The 22,568-nt window shown below is 33.1% G+C and overlaps 1 protein-coding gene across 1 annotated transcript in view; it reads right to left on the bottom strand.

Moving 5' to 3' along the window:
• The window catches only part of NOL10 (nucleolar protein 10), a 103,208-nt gene that overhangs the window by 58,558 nt on the left and 22,082 nt on the right, over positions 1-22,568 (bottom strand). Inside the window, exons 10-13 of the mRNA XM_031951295.1 lie at positions 18,473-18,551; positions 16,736-16,885; positions 15,174-15,240; positions 4,605-4,657 (exon numbers count right to left, since the gene is read on the bottom strand). Of these exons, the coding sequence (XP_031807155.1) occupies positions 4,605-4,657; positions 15,174-15,240; positions 16,736-16,885; positions 18,473-18,551 (349 nt within the window). The remainder of the gene's footprint in view (positions 1-4,604; positions 4,658-15,173; positions 15,241-16,735; positions 16,886-18,472; positions 18,552-22,568) is intronic.

The raw sequence follows: 22,568 nt of genomic DNA, 5'->3' as shown, positions 1-22,568 counted from the left end.
TCAATGATCCAATGCAATGCCTCCCTTTCAAACATAGATAACCCAGTGCTCTTAATCGTAGATGTGAATAATCCTTGAAATACCGGACTTCAACACATCAGACTACTAAAATGTCTCCAAAATCCATGAGCTACAATTATTATATTTCTTTGGAATAATAAACGACAGAAATTAAAAAAGAAAATTCCCGGAAAAGTGAGCAATGAAATATATGTGAATGTCATGAAATCTACTCCTTTATTTACAAAAAACTAACCAAAAGTAAAGAAACCAGCTCAATGTAGTCTCCATCTGGTTAAGACCAGACATCGTGTAAGCATAGTAGCATCAGCTGAAAGATGTGTGCATGGATATTTCTGTCACAATATGAAACCATATAAAATATACTGCTTGTCCCAAGTTATTCACACACTATGTATATATGTTACCTCTCTTGACAGAAAACAAATTCCTTTAAATAAAAACCTTTTTTTTTTTTTTTTTTTTTTGGGGGGGGTCTTTGTATTCCCTGTATTCAGCAGAATGTCTAGAGGGCAGCTAGATGGTACAGTAGATAAAGTATTAGACCTTAAGTCAGAAGGATTTTAGTTCAAATTTGACCTCAGACATGTAATACTTCCTAGCTGTGTGACCCTGGGCAAGTCACTTAACCCCAAATGCCTCAGCAAAAATAAACAAATAGACATTTGGCTGCTATGAGACTAAAAAAAAAATAAGCCAGTTGTGGAATAAAACACTGAGATGCCAAATGTTATGCTAGTGTCCCCAAAATACTAAATGATTTCGATCCTCTTATGGAGGATTTATGGGATGCCATGGAAAAGAATGTCAGAGGATAATTAAACTGGAAAAATAGTGATCTGAACCACTGAGGAAAATCCAATGGAGCCATGGATCTATCAAAGGATTAATGTTAGAAAACAAAATCTCTATCTACAGAAACTTTTTATTCTTCTAAAATGAATAGCTTTCAGCTCAAACGACTATCAATGTTTCACTCTAACATCTTTTCCTTAAGTTTCTATATGTAGTTCCTTAATATATAAATATAAAACAAATTAAAATATGCAGAAAGAATTGTGGTAGTTGAAAAAAGATTCAAAAGTACATGCAAAAGAACTTAATGTTGAATTTCATCAACAGCATAGTTCCCAAATGTAAAAGATAATGCTGCTCTACAAGACAGAGCTCAAAAGGATGTATCAAAGTTTTGTTTCTAACAGTTTGATAAAACTTTAGGGAATGGCCTTTCAAAAACCCCTGAGTTCTCTTAACCTCAAACATAGCATTACAAGGGGGCTATAGTTACATACAAAAATGAAGTGAACCAATAATGTGTCAATAACACACTGCCAGAGAAATGACATTGCAACTGTTTTTACATATTTGACAGGGAGGCTTTAATATAACTTGCAACATCTTTACCTAAACAAAGAAAGACTCTTTGTTGCCCCCAGATATAGTTATCACCAGAAAACCATCTACTGTTTTTTTTTTTCCTTGTTAAATAGTCAGATATTCAATATGACACTAATTTACCTGAGATGGATGAAATGACAATAGTCAAGAAAAGTTTCAAACATCTTCAGGATATTAGTCCTTTCTTATACTAATAAAGTTAAAAAATAAGTAAAAAAAAAATTAAGGTAAGCAAGATCTAAAAAGTAATTTGAGAAATTACAATTTAGTGATTGGACCTGTAAATTATAAAAAGTAGAAATAATCAAATTTGAAAGGGTTTTGGAAGACAGATTAATGAATGTACTTCTTTTGGAGCTAGAAGTGTTCTAACAGTTCCGTGGGTGTGGCAAGGGGAAGATAGGAATTGTGAAAGACAATTTTTTTTACTAAACTACTTTTTTTATCCTTTGCAGCAATCACACTTATGGGTATGTATACTACAGGTATCAATCATAAAAAAAAAAAGAAAGGTCTCACATAGAGCAAAGTATTCTAGAAAAGACTTGGAAACAAAGTGAGTGCCTATTAACAGGAAAAAGGATGAACAAATTTTAGTTTACAAATTTAGTAAAATATTGTAACATAAATATGCAATATGAGATATTCAGAGAAAGAAACATGGGAGACTTTGTCTAAATTAATGGGGAATGGAGTAAGAAGAAATATTAATTGTTACTATTAAAAAGTTGAAAAGGATAAGAACTAGACCTGTAATTTCATTTATGCAGTACTCCTAGATAAAGAAACTTTTTCTACCAATATGATTTAACAATTCACTGAATTTTGTATTTTGAAAAAATCAATACAGGGGAGGCAGAATTAAAACAGGTCCTCTTAGCTCCAAAGCCATCTCAATGTGCAGTAAATCATCATACCACCTCCAAAACTCTCACTTGGAATTTACAAACACTTTTGAATTTATCTCAAAGATACTAAGAAATTACGATTACATAAAAGTGGTTACTGGTTATGTGAAATGCCTAAGATATTAAATTTGCTTTATGCAATTTATAAATGAGAAAAAAGCTAGAAAGGAGAGTTGATACTCTATATAACAAAGCCAGAATCACAAAAGCTGTTCAGAGTATAACCTTAGACTGAATCTAGAAAGACGAAATTCAATAATGAAAAATGTAAGATGCTGAAGTTTTTAAAAAGGTATATCTTCCAAAAATAAGGAGTCAACAAATTTATAAGAAATCAAGCCATTCTGCAACTGATAAATGGTCAAAGGATATGAACAATTTTCAGATGATGAAATTGAAACTATTTCTACCCATATGGAAAGGTGCTTCAAATCATTATTGATCAGAAAAATGCAAATTAAGACAACTCTGAGATACCATTATATACCACACAGATTGGCTAAGATGAAATGAAAAGATAGTGATGAATGTTGGAGGGGATGTGGGGAAACTGGGACATTGATAAATTGTTGGTGGAGTTGTGAACAGACCCAACCATTCTGGAGAGCAGTTTGGAACTATGCTCAAAAAGTTGTCAAATTGTGCTTGATCCAACAGTGTTACTACTAGGCTTATTATACCTCAAAGAGATCTTAAAGTAAGGAACGGGATCCACATGTGCAAAAATGTTTGTGGCAGCCCTTTTTGTAGTGGCTAAAAACTGGAAATTGAATGGATGCCCATCAACTGGAGAATGGCTGAATAAATTGTGGTGTATGAATGTTATGGAATATTATTGTTCTGTAAAAATTGACCAGCAGGATAAATACAGAGTCCTGGAGAGACTTACATGAACTGATGCTAAGTGAAATGAGCATAACCAGGAGATCATTATACACTTCAACAACAATACTATATGAGGATCAATTCTGATGGAAGTGGCTCTCTTCAACAATGAGAGGAACCATATCAGTTCCAAATGATCAGTGATGAACAGAACCAGCTACACCCAGCGAAAGAACCCTGGGAAATGAGTGTGGACCACAACATAGCATTTCTACTCTTTCTGTTGTTGTTTGCTTGCATTTTTATTTTTCTTCCTAGGTTATTTTTTTCTTTTTTCTAAATCTGATTTTTCTTGTGCAGCAAGACAACTGTATAAATATGTATACATATATTGTATTTAAAATATACTTTAACATATTTAACATATATGAGACTACCTGCCATCTAAAGAAGGGGATGGAGGGAAAGAGGGGAAAAGTTGGAACAGAAGTTTTTGCAAGGGTCAATGTTGAAAAATTACCCATGCATATGTTTTGTCAATAAAAAACTATAATAAAAAAAAATTAAGGAGTCAAAAGTCTGGCTTAACTACAACCCATCCAGGTACAATATAGAGATCCTATGTTGGGTCTCTGTAATAACAAAGGGAATATTGATAAGTTGTCCACTGTCCAGAGACAGACAGGCAAACAGAAGGGTAAAGAATATTGATCCCATACAAAAGAGAAGATTAAATGGGCAGCACACATTATTGAGCAGGATGACTTTTAAATAATCTTAAAAAAAAAAAAAAAAATATATATATATATATATATAAATGTATATAAGAAACTACTATATTTGGTCATGTATACTTATTGTGTATCTAAGTTATATTTTAATATATTTAACATCTACTGGTCATCCTGCCATTTAGGGGAGGGGGTGGGGGGGTAAGAGGTGAAAAATTGGAACAAGAGGTTTGGCAATTGTTAATGCTGTAAAGTTACCCATGTATATATCCTGTAAATAAAAGGCTATTAAATTAAAAAAAAAAAAAAAAAAAGAAACTACTATAACAACTTAGTAACTGGCAAATATTACAAATTGGTCAGATTTTTCTCTTAAATTTCTAAGACTGGTCTTTTCTTGGCTAAAATCTGTAAAGTAAGATTTTGAAAACGTATTCAAACAAGAGATATTAAAAAGAAAGACACACTTTAAAAATATAAAGTTTTTAGTCCTAAAATCCTATGTTCCCTTAGTTCTCCCCCTAAAAAAGAACGTTTCAGTATTTGCCTACCACATGATTTTTCTGATTCTAAAAAGTGAAGTAAACCTATACACTTTTACTGTACCTTAAATTAAGATCACCTTGGAGACTCAAACTCATTCAGAGTAATAGCAATTAAAAAACAAACCATGTTTTCACTTGTTCCTACTTTCAGCACACAGTTTATCTGTAACACTTACAGGTATATAATAGATGCCCATTTTAGGGGTTTCGTTGGCTGTCAGAAGCATTCCTAAAAAAAAAACACACACACACACAAAACAACATAGTAAACAAATAGCAAAAGAAAACCATTTATTCACATTTAAACATCTGAAGATTTTTTTAAATGACCTCTAATTCCATGAAAACTTATATAATGGGGAAAAAAATTAAACTAAGAAAAAGGAGATGGGCTCTGTATCCCTAAGCAATTACCATGATTTTTCTGAACCTCAGGTTCCTCGTCTTTAAAGTACTCAAAAGGATTGTGTTTCGAAATTCAGGGACAAATGATCAATTCATTCTGTCCCATTTGTGTGTGTGTGTGTGTGTGTGTGTGGTGTGACAAAGAACTGGAAACTGAGAAGGTGTCCATCAATTGGGGAATAGCTAAATGAATTATGGTGCATGAATGTAAATGTTATAAGAAATGAAGTACATGGACTTATGTATACAAAGTAGTTAAATATTTAAGAGGAAGGACATTAGCAGATGAGGGGCTGCCTTTCCTAATATGGTATACAAGCTATAACAAAGGAAAGGCATTCTACGAGGGAAAAATGAGAAGAAAGATTTCTAGGAAGGATAGCCAGTACAAAGACATGGAGAGAAGAAATGGAGTGTTATATATGAGGAACACGTAGAAGCAGATTTGGCTGGACCACAGAGAATAAATTCACACACCCTTGGACATTGGTCATGTCCAAAAATGCTTATCTCTTTCTGAATCTTTAATCTATCACCCAGGTCAAGAAGCACATAAAATGTTTCACGATAGATCCTGATTGATCACTGCACTGATCAGAGATCTTTAGTTTTTTCAAACTAAAGATTTTAAATTTTTAGTTCTTTTCATTTTTCTTTGCAATGTTGTCTTTGAAGAAAAAAAAAACTGTCCTGCATCTCATTTCATTTTGCATCAATTCTTAGAACTCAGGATTTCTGCAATCATCTTTTTCATAATTTGTTATAGAAATATTCTATTATATTTATATATCACAATACTTCTGATTAATAGGCACCCTCTTTAGATTCTATTTCTTTTCATTTTTTATTTTGATTACAATTCTTTTTTTTCACATTTTAAAAAATTTATATTATAGTTTTTTATTTTCCTTTAATCTCCAATTCAGAATCAGAAGTTTGCTTTGCTTAGGACTGTTCCCTTCCCTCTAGACAACTCTCCTTCCCAAGTTGATTTTGATGTATTTATATACCAAATAACTGGAGAGGATGAGCCCACACCTACCTATGCATGTATCTGTATGTGTGTGTTCAAAGCTTTGTCCAGTTCAAACAATAAAGGTCATCTATATGCTTCCCTCACCCCTTCTCTTCCATGTATATATATACTCTTATTCTCATCTCTCAACTTTACCTAAGTTATAATTGATTATAAATATATAATTATCTTTTGAAATATTGCATTCTAAGATCTCTCATTTAAAGTATAAGCTATGATGCCTTATATGATCTTGGCTGTGGTTCACTGGTACCTGAGCTGCTTTCTCTTGGCTGCTTGTATTTTTGCTTTATTTTGAGTGTCATGTTCCTATGAATTTTCTTTTAGGATTCCTTTCAGAAGTAATCAGCAGATAGAAAGGTGGTAGAGACAAATGGATGGAGAGGTTTTGGGTTTTTTCCCCCCAACTTTGTCCTCAGTTTCTCAAGAATCTAGGTATCTTTCATTTATAAATTCTTGTACTGGAGTTTACTGAGTACAAGAATGACATGCACACTTAAGTGCAGATATATACTTATGGAAGATGCCTTTGGTAGAAGCATGTAATATGGACTGGAGCAGTGAAACTAGAGTGAAGGAGGTTGCAGTAAACTAAGCAAGACATGATAAAGGTGTAAAGGAGAAAGGAGAATATGGTAAAGGTAGAAATGGCAAGACTGGAAAACTGACTGGATGTATATATAGAATGAAGAGTTTACGATAATACCAAAATAGACTTAAGGCAGCCTAACTCCAAATTTTATGTTTATTACACAACTGCCATTCTAATGCATCCTCCACTTGGGTGTCAAAGGAATCTTCCTTAAGTCCTGAGATTTTTCTTACCAAATAAACTCCAGAAAATAATATAAAATCTTTTCTTTGGCATTTAAAGCCTCTCACAGTCTAGTCTCCTCCCTACCTTCCTCATCTTATTGCACTTTATTCCCCTCCATCTGCTTTCTAATTCAATAACATTGGCTTTCTTGACATTCCTCACAGTGCTCAATCTCCAGAGTCCATGCCTTTTCAATACCTGTCTCCCATGGCTGGAACACTCTCCCTCCTCATTTCTGCCTCCTGGATTTCTTCCAGACTCAGTTTCAAATTCCACTTTTTGTATGCTTTTCCCAGTAACCCTATTCTTTCCTTCCTCCACAATTAGTATCTTCCCTTGAAAAACCACTTCCCATTTATATATCTTGTATGTACAGTTTTATATATGTCTTCTCTAAAATATGAGCTCTGAGGGCAAGAAGTGTATTTTTGTTTTTCTTTGTCAATATTTGCTAAATGACTATGTAGATATGTGTAATAGAACAGCATGTGTTAACACTACGCATTCACTGATAGTTGAACCCTACTGCAACTGTTTCTAATGATAGCAATGGTGGGTTAAACCGAGAAGCCAGCCTGTAAAAAAGATGATCAAGACTATTAGTGAAAAATATCATAAGCAATTTTTCTATCAATCTCAGTGACAAGTCTACATTGATTACATGAATCTCTCAAGTCTTTCTTACTTTCTGTTCTCTAGTACTTAATTTTTAAACAGCACAACGGTAGAAAACACAAGACACTTGTATAATAATCTCACACTATGTAGAAAACTCATTTCCCTTTTTTGCTTTAGAAAGGGCTTTTTTTATCAAAGTCTCTCAGGTCAGTTATAGTACAGCAACAATACTGCTGCTTGTCTTGCCTCATAACCCTACCTCAAAAGTGATCTGTTCTTGATAAAATTTTAAGTAAGAGCAGAACATTTTGGAAATAGCTTCAAATTCCAAGATAGTCTTACATCTGAACACCTCTCCTGTATTCATGATTACTAAACTTAGAACTCAAAAGATCTTTTCCATCTAACCAAACTCCTCAATCTAAAAATAAGAAGGGTCAGAATTTGAATCCTGACATATCCCTCATATGCCATGTTTGATATTTTGAATCAGAATTTGAATCCAGGTTCTGACTCAACTCTTCATTTATCATGTTTTCATTACAATTTTTATATTATACTTATTTGAGTATGTCTCTTCTCCTTATACTATAAGTCTGATGAGGACTTGTTGTCTGATGAGGACAACAAACACACCTAATTTTCTATTTCCCTCAAAAGCTAGGACAATAAACAATAAACAATAAACGTTTGGTGAATTTGTTGAATTAAGTGAAAATACATTATTTTCTTTTTATCTGATCTATTTATAGCTGTGGGAGAGAGAAGATAAAAAGGAAGACAATTACATTTAAAATACCAAAACATGTATCATTAGCAATAAATATACCCATATATATGAGCAGCTAACTGGTAAGTTGAATGTATTTAAAAATAAATGATTTTGGTCATCAGCTTTGTGTAGTATTATAAGAGAATTAAAGAGGTTGGATATTAAAAAGTAATTTCATATAGATATGAAGGAAGCTAAGATTAATGAGGTCAATGAACACTTAGCCACATAGAAATAATGTAATTAAGCATTGAATCCAAGTCATATATGGTATATAACTTGTTAGTGTGCCTATCTCAAAGTTGGAAAACAAATCTTTCTTGACAGAAAAACCCTCAAAAAACAATGGAAAACCAAAAGCACCAAAGAAGTCTAGAAAGGCAAAAATTCAGATCCAGATAAAGCAAATGAATAAAACACACAAACACACACGCTATCTGATCAATATCACAACATTCAGAAGCATTCATTCTAAAGTTTCAATAATTACTGAACCCTATAAAAACCCCTAGTATTTTAATAATTTTTATGGCAAAACAAAAAATTCAAACTCAGAGGAAAACTCTAAGTCTACAATAAGCACATTATGACTATGCCTCAAATATTGTCACAAACAATAATGAGTTTGAGGCAATTTTCAAAAGCCTTCAACCATAATTAAAAAAGAAAAATCATAGGGACTAATATGCTTTTGCTGAATGATAGGAAATATCTCCCAACTAAAAAGAAGCTTTCTGATCAAAAGACAGCTTCCCAACCTGTCTCCACTGGCTTTGTTTCTTAACACTGCATCTCACAAGAGAATATAGCCACACCTATCAAACCACAGAAAAGACTAATCTGATTACATGAGAGAACTCCTACTACATTGAGCTAGATTTATTTTTTCATTGAGGCATGAGTTAATGACAACCATATATGGAATTAAAGCTATAAGCAGATTGGCTATATCTAAGCTGGGGAATGTCAAAGTAAAAACCAATTATAAATGTCAAAGATAAACAATTTCATAATGCCTAAGGAATGCCAGAAGTTACTAACAAACAGAAACAAAAAAGTTTCTTTTCAAACAACTGAGAGGAAATTTAATTTAGGGAGAGATACAAAGACCTTCCAAGAAACAAGAGTAAAACAAATAACAACAACAACAAAAACAAAACCAATTTTTCCAGGATCAAAAAGCACTCAGAGCCTGAAGTCAACACAGAACCTTACAATGGTCTAGTTTCTTATGATCAGATACTATGAGAGTATCAAGTCTTCCTTTGAAGCATCTGGCACTGGCCACTGTCTCATACAATTTACTCATAGACAGTCTACAAGTAAATAACATTGCCAGAGGGAGAAAAAGGCTGGGAAGTTTTAACTTTATTTAATACCATGCTTAGAAACTATGTCAATATGCACCAATGTATTTAGCTTATTAAATGGAAGTTTTTGAAGAACACAAGCAATTTAAGATTAAAAAATACAGTCCCTAAATTGCAAACATGCTATGGTCCAAATGTACAAATGTTTTGATGTAAAGTTTGCATTGGCATCTTCTCCCTTGTCATTTTGCACCTGTCCCCAGATTATTTATATATAACTTTCTAGCTTCACAGTTATCCCAAGAAGCTCCAAGAGTCCCACTTTAGCCAATCCTAATTCCTTCTTAATTACCAAATGGAAAAGACCTCATAATTCATACGTTCCAACCAGCTACCTAATGAAAGAATCAAAAATTCTTCAAAAAAAAAATAAGGAATGCACTACTTCAAGCTAATCTATTTTCAAAAGGGGCTAACTTATTGACTTGAAATCTGCCTCCCTAAATATTCTACTTATATCTTTGTATTTCCCTCTGAAGCTAGCAGAATAAATAAACCTAATCTCTCTACCTCATGACAACCCTTCAGATATTGGGAGACAGTTATCATTTCCCCCCAAAAAACTAACACATCCCTGTCCTATCCTCATAAAGTTCTCCATGCTATTTAGTCCAGTTCTTAAAAAGGTATAAGTGAGAGAAGAAGTTTGATTCAACTAAGTTTCATTACTAGGGGATAATGTGGATGGTTGACAGTCCCTTAACCCTTGAGAGGATAATAGGAGAAGGGGAGGTTTATATGATCAAATTAATTTTCAAAAGTATAAAAAAGACATTTTAAAAAGATTTTAAGTTGATAGGAAAATATTTATGAGGTATCATTATATTGTCAAGAAACAACACTGAACTTGAAGTCAAAAGAACTGGGCTTAACTCCCAGCTCTGCTGCTTAATAGGCATTTCACCTTAGGCAAGTTACTTTACCTTATTGAATCTCAGCTCAGCCATTTGTAAAATAAATTAACATGGGCATTGCCTTACTCATGAGGCTGTGTAGAAGACATTTGGATACTTATTTTACTAAGAAAATGGAGGCTCTCCATCTTAAGCCTTTTCTTCCTTCCTTTCCTTCCCCTCATCCCGTCTATACTTCAAAATCTCTCAACAACAACCTGATTTCTTTTGCTCTAGTATCTGAAGAGGCCCCATCTACTTAGAAATGCCAATCCCACTTTGCCAATTGTATACTTAATCATATCCTTGTCTCCTATGGAAAATTGTCTCTTAGATAATCAATCCAATCTCCCAAATTTTCAGTCTTTCCTTTTCTGCTTTCAGTCTCCTTAAGAGGAAGAACACAAGCAATTTAAGATCGAAAAAATACAGTATTGCAGAAATACTATGGTCCAAATGTACAAATATTTATCTGGAACTCATGAATTTTTCCATAGAAATAATGTAGGTGCTTAAGTTTCCAGGTGAGCCCACTAAAGCTTATATATCTCACAAAGTACATAAATGAATATAAGAATAATAGAACTAGTGTGAATTAAGGGGTCTTAAAAAATGGCACAGGAGGGTGATAATGTTCATCTGTTTACTCTTTCTTATCCACAAATGTAATCCAGTCTTGGCTTGTCCTCTTATATTCTTTATTTACTGTCTTCTGTTTCTCTTCTCTTTCATCCCTAAATTTCTAGGAAAAATAACTTGTATTTCATTCCATTTCTCATTTGTCAACAGCATAAAAAAAATCTGGTTTCCACACCTCTTGATTGAAACTGCTTTCTCCAAAGTTACCAACTATTTCTTAATTGCCGAATTTAATGGCATTTTCTACCTTTTTACTTCTGTTAATTTTGGCAGTTGTCCCTCCCTCAGCTTTCATTAATAATATATTTTTCTAAGATGCTCCAAGTCATTATTAATCAGAGAAATGCAAATTAAGACAACTCTGAGATACCACTACACACCTGTCAGATTGGCTAGAATGACAGGGAAAGATAATGATGAATGTTGGAGGGGATGTGGGAAAACTGGGGCACTGATGCTTTGTTAGTGGAGTTGTGAACGAATCTAACCATTCTGGAGAGCAATCTGGAATTATGCCCCAAAAGTAATCAAAATGTGCATACCCGTTGATCCAGCAGTGCTACTACTGGGCTTATACCCCAAAGAGAGACTAAAGAAGGGAAAGGGACCTGTATGTGCCAAAATGTTTGTGTCAGCCCTGTTTGTAGTGGCCAGAAATTGGAAACTGGGTGGATGCCCATCAACTGGAGAATGGTTGGGTAAATTGTGGTACATGAATGTTATGGAATATTATTGTTCTGTAAGAAATGACCAGCAGGATGAATACAGAGAGGATTGGAGAAACTTACATGAACTGATGCTAAGTGAAATGAGCAGAACCAGGAGATCATTATATACTTCAACAACGATACTGTATGGGGATGTATTCTGATGGAAGTGGATTTCTTCGACAAAGACGAGATCTAACTTAGTTTCAATTGATCAAGGATGGACAGAAGCAGCTACACCCAAAGAAAGAACACTGGGAAATGAATGTACTGTTTGCATTTTTGTTTTTCTTCCTGGTTATTTTTACCTTCTGAATCCAATTCTTCCTGTGCAACAAGAAAACTGTTCAGTTCTGCACACATATATTGTATCTAAGATACCCTGTGACATATTCAACATATATAGGACTACTTGCCATCTAGGGGAGGGGGTGGAGGGAAAGAGGGGAAAAATCGGAACAGAAGTAAGTGCAAGGGATAAAGGTGTAAAAAATTACCCAGGTATGAGTTCTGTCAATAAAAATTTATAATTATGAAAAAACAAACAAATATATATATATATATATATATATATATATATATATATTTCTTTTCTAATTGTCCCCTGGCACCTCTGACTATATTTGTAGCTCAAGCACTATCTAAGGCCCATCTTCCCATGTGAGTGAGTTTCTACTAAGGCTTTGTACTAGGGCGTCTTCTAGGATCTCATCAGCTAATAGTTTTCAATTACTATCTCTACTCAGATTGATTCTCAAATCTGTATTTCTAGGATTTATATCTCTCCAGAGCTAGACATCTCTATCTGAATATAAGAACTTTCCTCAATACCACTACACACCTCTCAGACTGACTAAGATGATAGAAAAATAAAATGATGAATGTTGGAGGGGATGTGGGAAAACTGGGACACTAATACATTGTTGGGAGAGTTGTGAACTAATCCAACCAATCTGAAGAGCAATTTAAAACTATTTCCAAAGAGTTACTGAGTCTATATCCCAAAAGAGATCATAAAAAAGGGAAACGGACCTATATGTGCAAAAATGTTTGTATTTTGTTCTTTTTGTAGTGGCAAAGAACTGGAAAATGAGCGGATGCCCATCACTTGGGGAAAGGCTGAATAAGTTATGGTATATTAGGTAAATGTAATGGAATATTATTATCCTTTAAGAAATGATCAGCAGGATAACTTCAGAAAGGCCTGAATAGACTTATGTGAACTGATGCTAAGTAAAGTGAATAGAACTAAAAAAACATTGTACACAGCAACACACATTGTATATGATAAACTGTGATACAGCTGGCTCTTTTCAAAAATAGGTGGTTTAGGCCAATTCCAATAGACTTGTGATAGAAAGAACCATCTGCATCCAAACTGAGGACTGTGGGAACTGAATGTAGATCAAAACATATTGTTTTCATCTTTGTAATTATTGTTTGCTTGCTTTTTATTTTCTTTCTTGTTTTTTTTCCTTTTTTTGATCTGATTTTTCTTGTGCAACATGATAAATGTAGGAATATATATATTTAACATATATTGGATTACTTGCTATCTAGGGAGAGAATAGAGGGAAAGGTAGGAAAAAAAATCTGTAACACAAAGTTTTGCAAGGGTGAATTTAAAAACTATCTTTGTATCTATTTTGAAAATAAAATGTGATTATTTTTTTTTAAATAAAAGGTATTAAAATTTTTTCTCAAAATTTCTATTTCCTCCAAACTTTCCTATTTCATTCCATTCCGCTCAAAGGTACTATTAGCCTTCCAATACTCACCAAGAATCATATTCTGAGTCCCAACTTTTCACTCTCATTATATCAACCTCGGATGCAATTTAGTTGTTAAAACTTATCATTTCTACTTCCTTACTAATTCCATCCATCCCAGTCTTTTCCTTCATATAACCATCACCTAGCTCAAGATTTCATCTTGTCTCACTTTAAGACTATTATAATTAGACTCTCAGCTTCTGATTTCTCCTTTCTCCAATTTTTCCTCCACATATAGTTGACAAAATAATCTTCCTACTATATTAGTCTGACAATATCATTTACTCAAAAATTACAATGGCTTTGCTATAGCCTCTAGCATACAATACAAAAACCTCAGATTGGCATATACCTACTATTAAATCTATCTACATTACTTACTCCCCTTCATGTACTAAGTGTACCAGTTAAATAGGCCTATTTGCTCTTAATTCCACTTTGCATGCCAAATCCTACCTCTGTGTTTTTTAAGCATTAATCTTTATGCGTACAGCGAACTATCTCCCTTATTTCCTCAATCCACACTCTCTAACTTCCTTCAAGCCTTAGTTTATGTGTCATCACCTATAGAAAGCTTTCTTAATCTTCCTAGTTATAGGTGTTCTCTTTTCCCTAAAATTACCATGAGTTTACTAATTTTATTATTTATTAGTTTATTTCTTGAATAGAATAAATGAATAGAATGTAAGCCTCTTGAAAGTAGGGACTCTTTCATTTTTGAATTATAATATTTAAGAATTGTTAAAAAAAAAAGTGAATGGAGAATGTAGTTTTATTGAGGTAAAGATAACCAAATATAAATAAATGAAGCTCAAAATAGTTATTAAAATGCTCTTCACTAGTATATTTATAGATCTTACAAAACAAGTTCCTTGGTCATTATTAACCTTTTTTAAAATCATCTTTTGAAAATGTACATAAAGATAAACAATGTAATATATTGATTTCATCAAAGAATGTGCTTTGCAAAGGATAAATTTTTTAAAATATTCATTTCCATCAGTTACGTCTAAAAAAATTCAAATCAACATAATTGCTGCATTTAATTTATTGCAGCTTTAATATATTTATTATAGAATGATTTTTATTAAAATCAGAAAGTTTTAAGAGATTCTTGGGTTGAAATGCCAATACTTGGAACACTCTCCTTACATATGACCATGCTATACAACTGATCTTTGGTCCTTTTTTGTATGCCTATTAAATGGACATGGACACTTCATAAAAAAGAATTAGAATCTAACTAGGTTTCTTCTCAAACTCTTAAACCTCAAAGGTTTATGGGAAAATAAGATTTCCTGATCTGGTTATTTCTGGAAATTAGAAAGCCCCAATTATATAAAATGAAGAGCTTATTTCTCAGTATTAGCAAGGAATTCCTCAATAAATACAAACAGCTTTAAAATGTAATGTTTTTATATTGCAATGTCATTCTATAATTACATAAAGTTATCCTGTGTATCTTAAAAATACCACTTCACCACGCCACAATATCTATCAACATCCTATAATAACTTACTACTAATAACCATGATAAGTGAGTCAGAGGTAAGAATGAACTTTTCTGAATCATCTACACCACTTCCTGCTCTTGGTTTTTTCCCAGCAATGTATCATGCAAATACTGGTCTGACCCAGAGAAATCCTGTCTATCCTATGAAACGAGATAAACTTGAAGCCCAACACATACACTGGAATGAATATTTGATATGTTACCTGAATCTGGATAAAGACAGACATCATTAATATCATGTTCAGGTTCCAAGGAAGTAAATATTTTCCCCTATAAAAGAAAAAAAAAAGGAAAATTAATTACTAAAATAAATTTAAATTTATACATTTATTTATTTATTTTTGGTGAGACAATGGGGTTAAGTGACTTGCATAGAGTTGCACAGCTAATCACTGTTAAGTATCTGAGGCTGCATTTGAACTCAGGCCATCCTGATTTCAGGGCTGGTATTCTATCCACTGAGCTACCTAGTTGCCAATTAAAATTTATTTTAACAAACAAGAGAACTTAAGTAAACTCATTCAAAGTGACACTAAGTACCAACAATTTTTTAAAGCAAAAAATATGCATTATTTACAAAATATATCATATTTAAATTAACCAATCTTTAATAAATATCTGATAATTAAATGTGTCTGTTAACCAATTCAAAAGGGAAGAAAATCAAATTAACAAAAAATGAAAACAAAGAAGGAAAAAAGCACAAGATCATCTTTTAAAAATTATCTGAATCAAATTGTACACAATGATATATGAGCAAGATCATTTTTTAAAAATTACTTACAAAAATTCCACTTGAGATCTTAAATGATCCAATTCAGAAAATGAAACAAAACAAGTCATAAAGGAACTACTAAAATAGTGTCATGGGAAAGATAAAGAAAGGGATCAATAAAGGAAGACAGAAAAGTAAAAAATCTATATATATATAGTTTATGTATTTATTTACAAATAAAAAAAGTCAAATGAAATTTATACATTTGCCATTTAAAATTAAAAGAAGACTCTGGGAGATAAGCCATTTTCTACAGTAAGAAAGGGATCAGGATGGGACAAAGGAAGAAGAATTGTTTTGGTTTTTTTTTAAAGCTGTAAAACTAGAAGCCATGTGCTTTTCAAGGTAGAAATTCAATAAAATGTAAATTATTAAGATCTATTATGTACAAGGAATTGTAGTAGGTATCAAGAATACAAAGTGAAGGATAGTTTTTGCTATCAAAAAGCTTACAACTTGGTAAAAAGAATTAAGACATTAACAAGTCCAACCCCAAAAGTAACATGGAAGAGACACAAATTTCTATACAAGATTAACTGCAAAGAGTAGAGATTTCTTTCATACTCTTTGGGTATATCCTTGCATGATAGAATGAGGAAAGAAGTACCATCAAAAAAGGTGACTTGTTCTTCAGACATTTCTTTTTTAAAGCTGTTTGGCAACTATCACATATGTTGAATCTGGAAATCATTGGAACTTTTAGATGTATCCATGAGTGCTGACTCATTATCATCAATATGTATGCATATATTGGATTTAATATATATTTCTATTATGTTTAACATATATTGAACTACTTATTTTCTTTTTCGGATATATGTTGTAAAAAAAATCATATTCTCTAGTGCAATATTTGCTTCAGTTACCCTTTGTATAGAGTTGTTTTACATCTGATTAAATAGAAAATCCAATTTAAAAAAATTAGTATCTTTTCAAGATGATATCAAAAGGGCAAATGAAGAAATGGAAATTCAGGACAACGACACTTACTGTGTCTTTGTTCCACATTTTGATGATTCGAGAGTCTGCAGATAAAATTAAATCTAATGAATTCTGGAACTGGATTGATTTAATAGCTAGACCAAACTGGTGATCTTTAACCAATAATGGGTTGCTGGAACGAAGATCATACAACAAAACCTGAAAAAAAAAAAAAAAAAAAGTTAAAAGTTGTCCATATTATAAAAATCTAGAATTACCAAAATAACCACAAAGAAAACTGAAATAAATTATTTTAGATTCCCAGCAGGGTGGTGCCTTTTTAATTATTTTACTATTAATACTCTCTTCAGCAAAATATTCAACAATATTCAAAAAATAATCTTTCCAACGTGATTAGAAAATAGGCCTTTTGTACTTTATTTACTCATGACTGAGATTCCCTAATAAATGTTGAACTTGATCTTCCCATTGAAAAATTTCTTAAATTTGGGAAGCACCTGAACATTGAAAGGAAAAGTTCCTGGCATAATGAAGGAACTATTTGCTTTACCCAAATAAATATGTCTCTCTTTCTTTCTCTTCCTTTCTTTCTTTCTTTTTGGTATGTGTTTCTTTTTTCTTTTTTTTTCTGCTGAGGCAATTGGGGTTAAGTGACTTGCCCAGGACCACACAACAGCTAGGAAGTGTTAAGTGTCTGACACCAGATTTGAACTCAGGTCTTCCTGACTTCAGGGCTGGTGCTCTATCCACTGCACCACTTAGCTGCCCTTGGTATGTGTTTCTTAAAAAAAAAAAAAAATCAATAAATTACATAACATCTATCTCTTAAATAAATGAGGTATCTACAAAATTAAACAACCTAAAATATAAAAATGAAAAAAAATAATAAAACCTAAGAAAATGGAGTAAAGAGCCAAGTAATTAATATTGCCAGGTAGCTCAAATAAATCAAGCTATTTCAGATGAGCCCTCAAATTAGCTCCTCCGAGTTTCCTGACTGCAAAGGTACAAAGGAAAACATATTGTATTTTATGGATTTCATAATATTCATTTCACATTGTTTTTTAGAAATCCATATTCAAAGGGACACATTTTTTCCTGACACTGATATGGAAGAATTTATTACAAGGGTAATTGGACCTTAAGTAACATCATCAACATTATTTTGTAAAAGACAGACATTCAAATGGAAATTTCTTATGTTGACCTCTTGCCATACCCCACCTCTCCCATCCCTCCCACCCCCCACAAATGCAGCTTGGGAGAAGTAGACAGACATCAGATTTACAGTCTGAGGACACTGGTTAAATTTGGCTCTTCTATTTACTGTCTAAATGACCAAATACAAATCACTAAACTTCTCTCAACATCTTCATCTATAAAAATGAGGGAAGTGAATAAAATAATCTCAAGGGTTCTATTATTGCAAAATATGTAAACCTAGGGGCAGCTAGATGGCAAAGTGGCCCTGAAATCAGAAGGACCGGATTCAAATCTGGCCTAACCACCTAATATTTAATAGCTGTGTGACCCTGGGCAAGTCAAACTCCAATTGCTTCATTGCCCCCCCCCCCCCCCCAAAAAAAAAACCCAAATCTCAATCAAAAAACAAAATATGTAAGCCTAGGGAAAATACAATTATAGCATGAAATGATGACTTAATGGAGTAATTTCTACAGAAGCTAAGGATAATTTATGACCTAAAAATATAGTGAGCAACCTAATAGAAGGCATTTTCTACATCATATACATAAAGACTGCAGTTTCCATTTGCAATACATTTACCTGTCCTGTAGATGTTCCAACTGCCATGTTCAAAGCACCATTAAATTTCAGGGCTGAGATTGTAGGTAAACTATCTATCCTGAAAGACATAATGTGTGTTCCATTTATATGACTAAAGACTTACATATCCAATATTGGGGGGGCAGAGTGAAATCAATTTTTCATTTCCAATTTAGGCAGCCAATATAAATATATATTATAAAAGAAAGATAAAGTAGCATTCTTTCTAATATATTGTACTAGCTTTATAACTATCAACAAAAAATCATCTAGAATATTTTAACATTTTTAAAAATTATAAAATCAAATTAAAAGATTCAACATGACTATATATATATATATATATATATATGTATGTGTGTGTGTGTGTGTGTGTACTATACACACACACACACTTTATTTTAATCATACTATAAAAAAGGTACTGTGTAACAGTACTAAATTTTGGATCTGCTTCCAGTCTGGCTAATGCTAGCAGGATTAGAAAGAAAAATAGCTCTTTGGAGAAGGGAAGAATTTATTACCAAAGAAGAACTAGAGAACATTATAAAAGGCAAAATGGACACCTTTGATTACATTTGATTAAATTAAAAAGGTTTTGCACAAACAAAACTAACAGAAACAAGGTTAAAAGGGAAGTGCAAAGCTGGGAAAAAATCTTTACAGCCAGTATTTCTGATAAAGATCTCATTTCTAAAATATATAAATAACTGCGTCAAATTTATATGACTATAAGTCATTCCCCAACTGATAAATGGTCAAAGGATATGAACAGACAACTTTCAGATGATGAAATTAAAGTCGTTTACATTTATATAAAAAAATGCTATAAATCACTATTGATTAGAGAAATGCAAATTAAAATATCTCTGAGATACCACCTCATACCTCTTAGATTGGCTAAGATGACAGGAAAAGACAATAATAAATGTTGGAGGGAATGTAGGAAAACTGGAACACTAATACATTGTTGGTGGAGTTGTGAAATGATCCAAACATTCTGGAGAGCCAAAAGGCTATCAAATTGTGCATACACATTGATCCAGCAGTGCCATTATTGGGTCTGTATACCAAAGAAATCATAAAGGAGGGAAAAGGGCCCACATGAGCAAAAATGTTTGTAGCAGCTCTTTTTGTGGTAGCAAAGAATTGAAAAAGGAGTGGATGCCCATCAACTGGGGAATGGCTGGACAAGTTGTAGTACATGAAGATAATAGAATATTATTGTTTTATAAAAAATGATGAACAATCTGATTATAGAAAAGACTGGAAAGATTTACATGAATTGATGCTGAGTGAAACACAATCAGAACTAGGAATATATCTCAGTGGTTCAGGGATCCAAAGCAATCCCAATAAACTTTGGGCAAAAAACGTCATCTGCATCCAGAGAAAGAACTAAAAAGACTGAATGTAGGGGCAGGTAAGTGGCACAGTGGGATAGAGCACCAACCCTGAAATCAGGAGGATCTGAATTCAAATCTATTATCAGACACTTAACACTTCCTAGCTATGTGACCCTAGGCAAGTTACTTAACCCCAATTGCCTCAGCAAAAAAATAAACAAAAAGACTGAATATAAATCAACGCATGCTACGTTCACTTCTTTTTTATCTTTTTATGGTTTTTCCTTTTGGTTCTTATTTTTCTCTCTTAACATTTTTCATAGAGCTATGTGTATTTAAAAAAATTAAATTACTACAATTAAAAAAAAAAAGAAACAGCAAAGCTTTGTAAGGACTCTAATAGAGTAGAAGAAACGAGGAGAGTGAAGAAGGGGGCAGACTAAGTCAACCGTTACTGTATTCAAGGTCCCTTGTGCCTACCAATGATTGCCTCCAGCATTCCACAGGAGGCAGCTTGCCAATTCACTGAGAATTCTGTGAAGATGGTGGAATAGGTTGGTAAATTTCAAACTCTCCAGATTTCCCCCACAAGTAGAACAAATTTAAACCTCGGGGCAAACAGACTGGTGAAAAATCAAAAAGACTTGGAGCAGAACAGGAGTCCTTCTGGTATAACCCAACAAGATCTAAAGGCCCCAGGAATATATAAACGCCTCCAGGCTAACTCCACAGAAACACCAAACTAGGACTCCTCTAGCTAGCTGAATGTGGCTGAAGCCTCAGCGGGAACCACAGAGACTTTCACTTCCCAAACTGTTTGTGGAGTTGGGGTCTGAGTCCAGGAAGACTGAGTGATTCAACTGATTACAAATGCCAGGCCTAACTGTACTTCTGAGAAGTGGCCGAAGGGAGAAGGAACCAGCACCTGGAGAATACAGAGACACTGATGGCTGTGGGCACTTGCAGGAGGGTGGAGCTCTTAGTTTGGGGTTCCTGGTCAGAGTGGAGAGCTGAAGGGAAGTTTGAGGCACCATCCTTCTACCCCATCATTAGAGGTGCTTACATTAATACATTTTTTTTTTTAATTTAAATGAACCGGCAAAGAAGAAATGATGCACCATAGAAACCTATTATGGGAACAAGGAAAACTTAGGTTCATCTTCTGAGGAGGACATTGAAGAAAAAAAGCTTCTACCCCAAAGAGTAATGTGAAATGGCTCCCTACCCAGAGAGAGTTCATAGAAGAACTCAAAAAAGAATTTAAAAACCAAATGAGAGACATGGAGGAAAAATTAAAAACTAAAATAAAATAAAAACCATTCAAGAAAAACAAGATCATGGAAAAAAGTTAACTAGAAAAGGAAATAGAGTCTCAAAGATGAAAATAATTCTTTGAAAATTAGAATTGAGCAAGGGAAAGCCAGTGAAGTTATGAGAGACCAAGAAATAACAAAACAGAGAAAAAATAACTGGACTGCCTGAACACACAAAGAAAACTTTAACACAATAATGCAGGAAATAATCTAAGAAAATTGTCCTTAAGTGAAAGAACATGAGGGTAAAGTAGAAATAGAAATAGAAAAAAAAATCCACCAATTACCACCTAATTGAGATCCTTTGTGGAAAACACAGAAAAATTATTGCCAAATTTCAAAACCTCCAGATTAAAGAGAAAACTTTGCAAGAAGCAAGAAAAAAAAAAAAAAAAAAACAATTCAAATACTCTGGAGCTAAAATAAGAATTGCAAAACATTTGTAGCCCTTTCTGTAGTGGCTAGAAACTAGCAATTGGATGGATGCCCATCAATTGGAGAATGGCTGAGTCAATTGTGGTATATGAATGCTACGGAATATTGTTGTTCTGTAAGAAATGACCAGCAGGATGATTTCAGAGAAGCCTGAAGAGACTTACATGAACTGATGCTAAGTGAAATGAGCAAAACCAGGAGATCATTATACACTTCACAACAATACTAATGATGATCAATTCTGATGGACGTGGCTCTCTTCAACAATGAGATGATCCAAATCAATTCCAATTGTTCAGTAATGAAGAGAACCAGCTACACCCAGCGAAAGAACTATGGAAAATGAGTGTGGACCACAACATAGCATTTACGCTTGCATTTTTGTTTTCCTTCTCAAGTTATTTTTACCTTATTTCTTAATCCAATTTTTCGTGTGCAGCAAGATAACTGTATAAATATGTATACATAAATTGTATTTATCATACTTTAATATATTTAACATGTATTAGGACTACCTGCCATCAAGGGAAGGGGATGGGGGGAAGGAGGGGAAAAGTTGGAATATAAGGTTTTGCAAGTGTCAATGTAAATTTTTTTTGTAAATAAAAAGCTATTTTAAAAAAAATTAGAATTCCACAGGACTTAGCAACTACCACAATAAATGTTCATGGAATTCTGTTCAAATCTGACCTCAACCTTAACACTTCCTGGCTGTGTGACTTGGGCAAGTCACTTAACCCCAACTGCCTCAGCAAAAACAAACAAACAAACAACAATAACAACAAATAAGAATAAGGTACATAGCAGAAAACAAAAGAACAATTTACAAGGAAATACAGGAAAAGTGAACATTGATGAATATAATGTCTTCTACTAATATATATACTTTCTTGATCTGGTACTTTGTTGTTATATTTTGAATTCTCTGTTAGGCACATGACAACGTTCTCTTTTGTTTTGCTTCATTTTGTTTTGTATTCCTTTTCTGTTTTCTTCTTTTCT

Source organism: Sarcophilus harrisii, chromosome 2, assembly GCF_902635505.1.
Source record: "Sarcophilus harrisii chromosome 2, mSarHar1.11, whole genome shotgun sequence".
In the NCBI taxonomy this organism is placed as follows: domain Eukaryota; kingdom Metazoa; phylum Chordata; class Mammalia; order Dasyuromorphia; family Dasyuridae; genus Sarcophilus; species Sarcophilus harrisii.
Note: the sequence above shows the minus strand (reverse complement) of the source record. Positions and strands in the feature narration are given on the sequence as shown.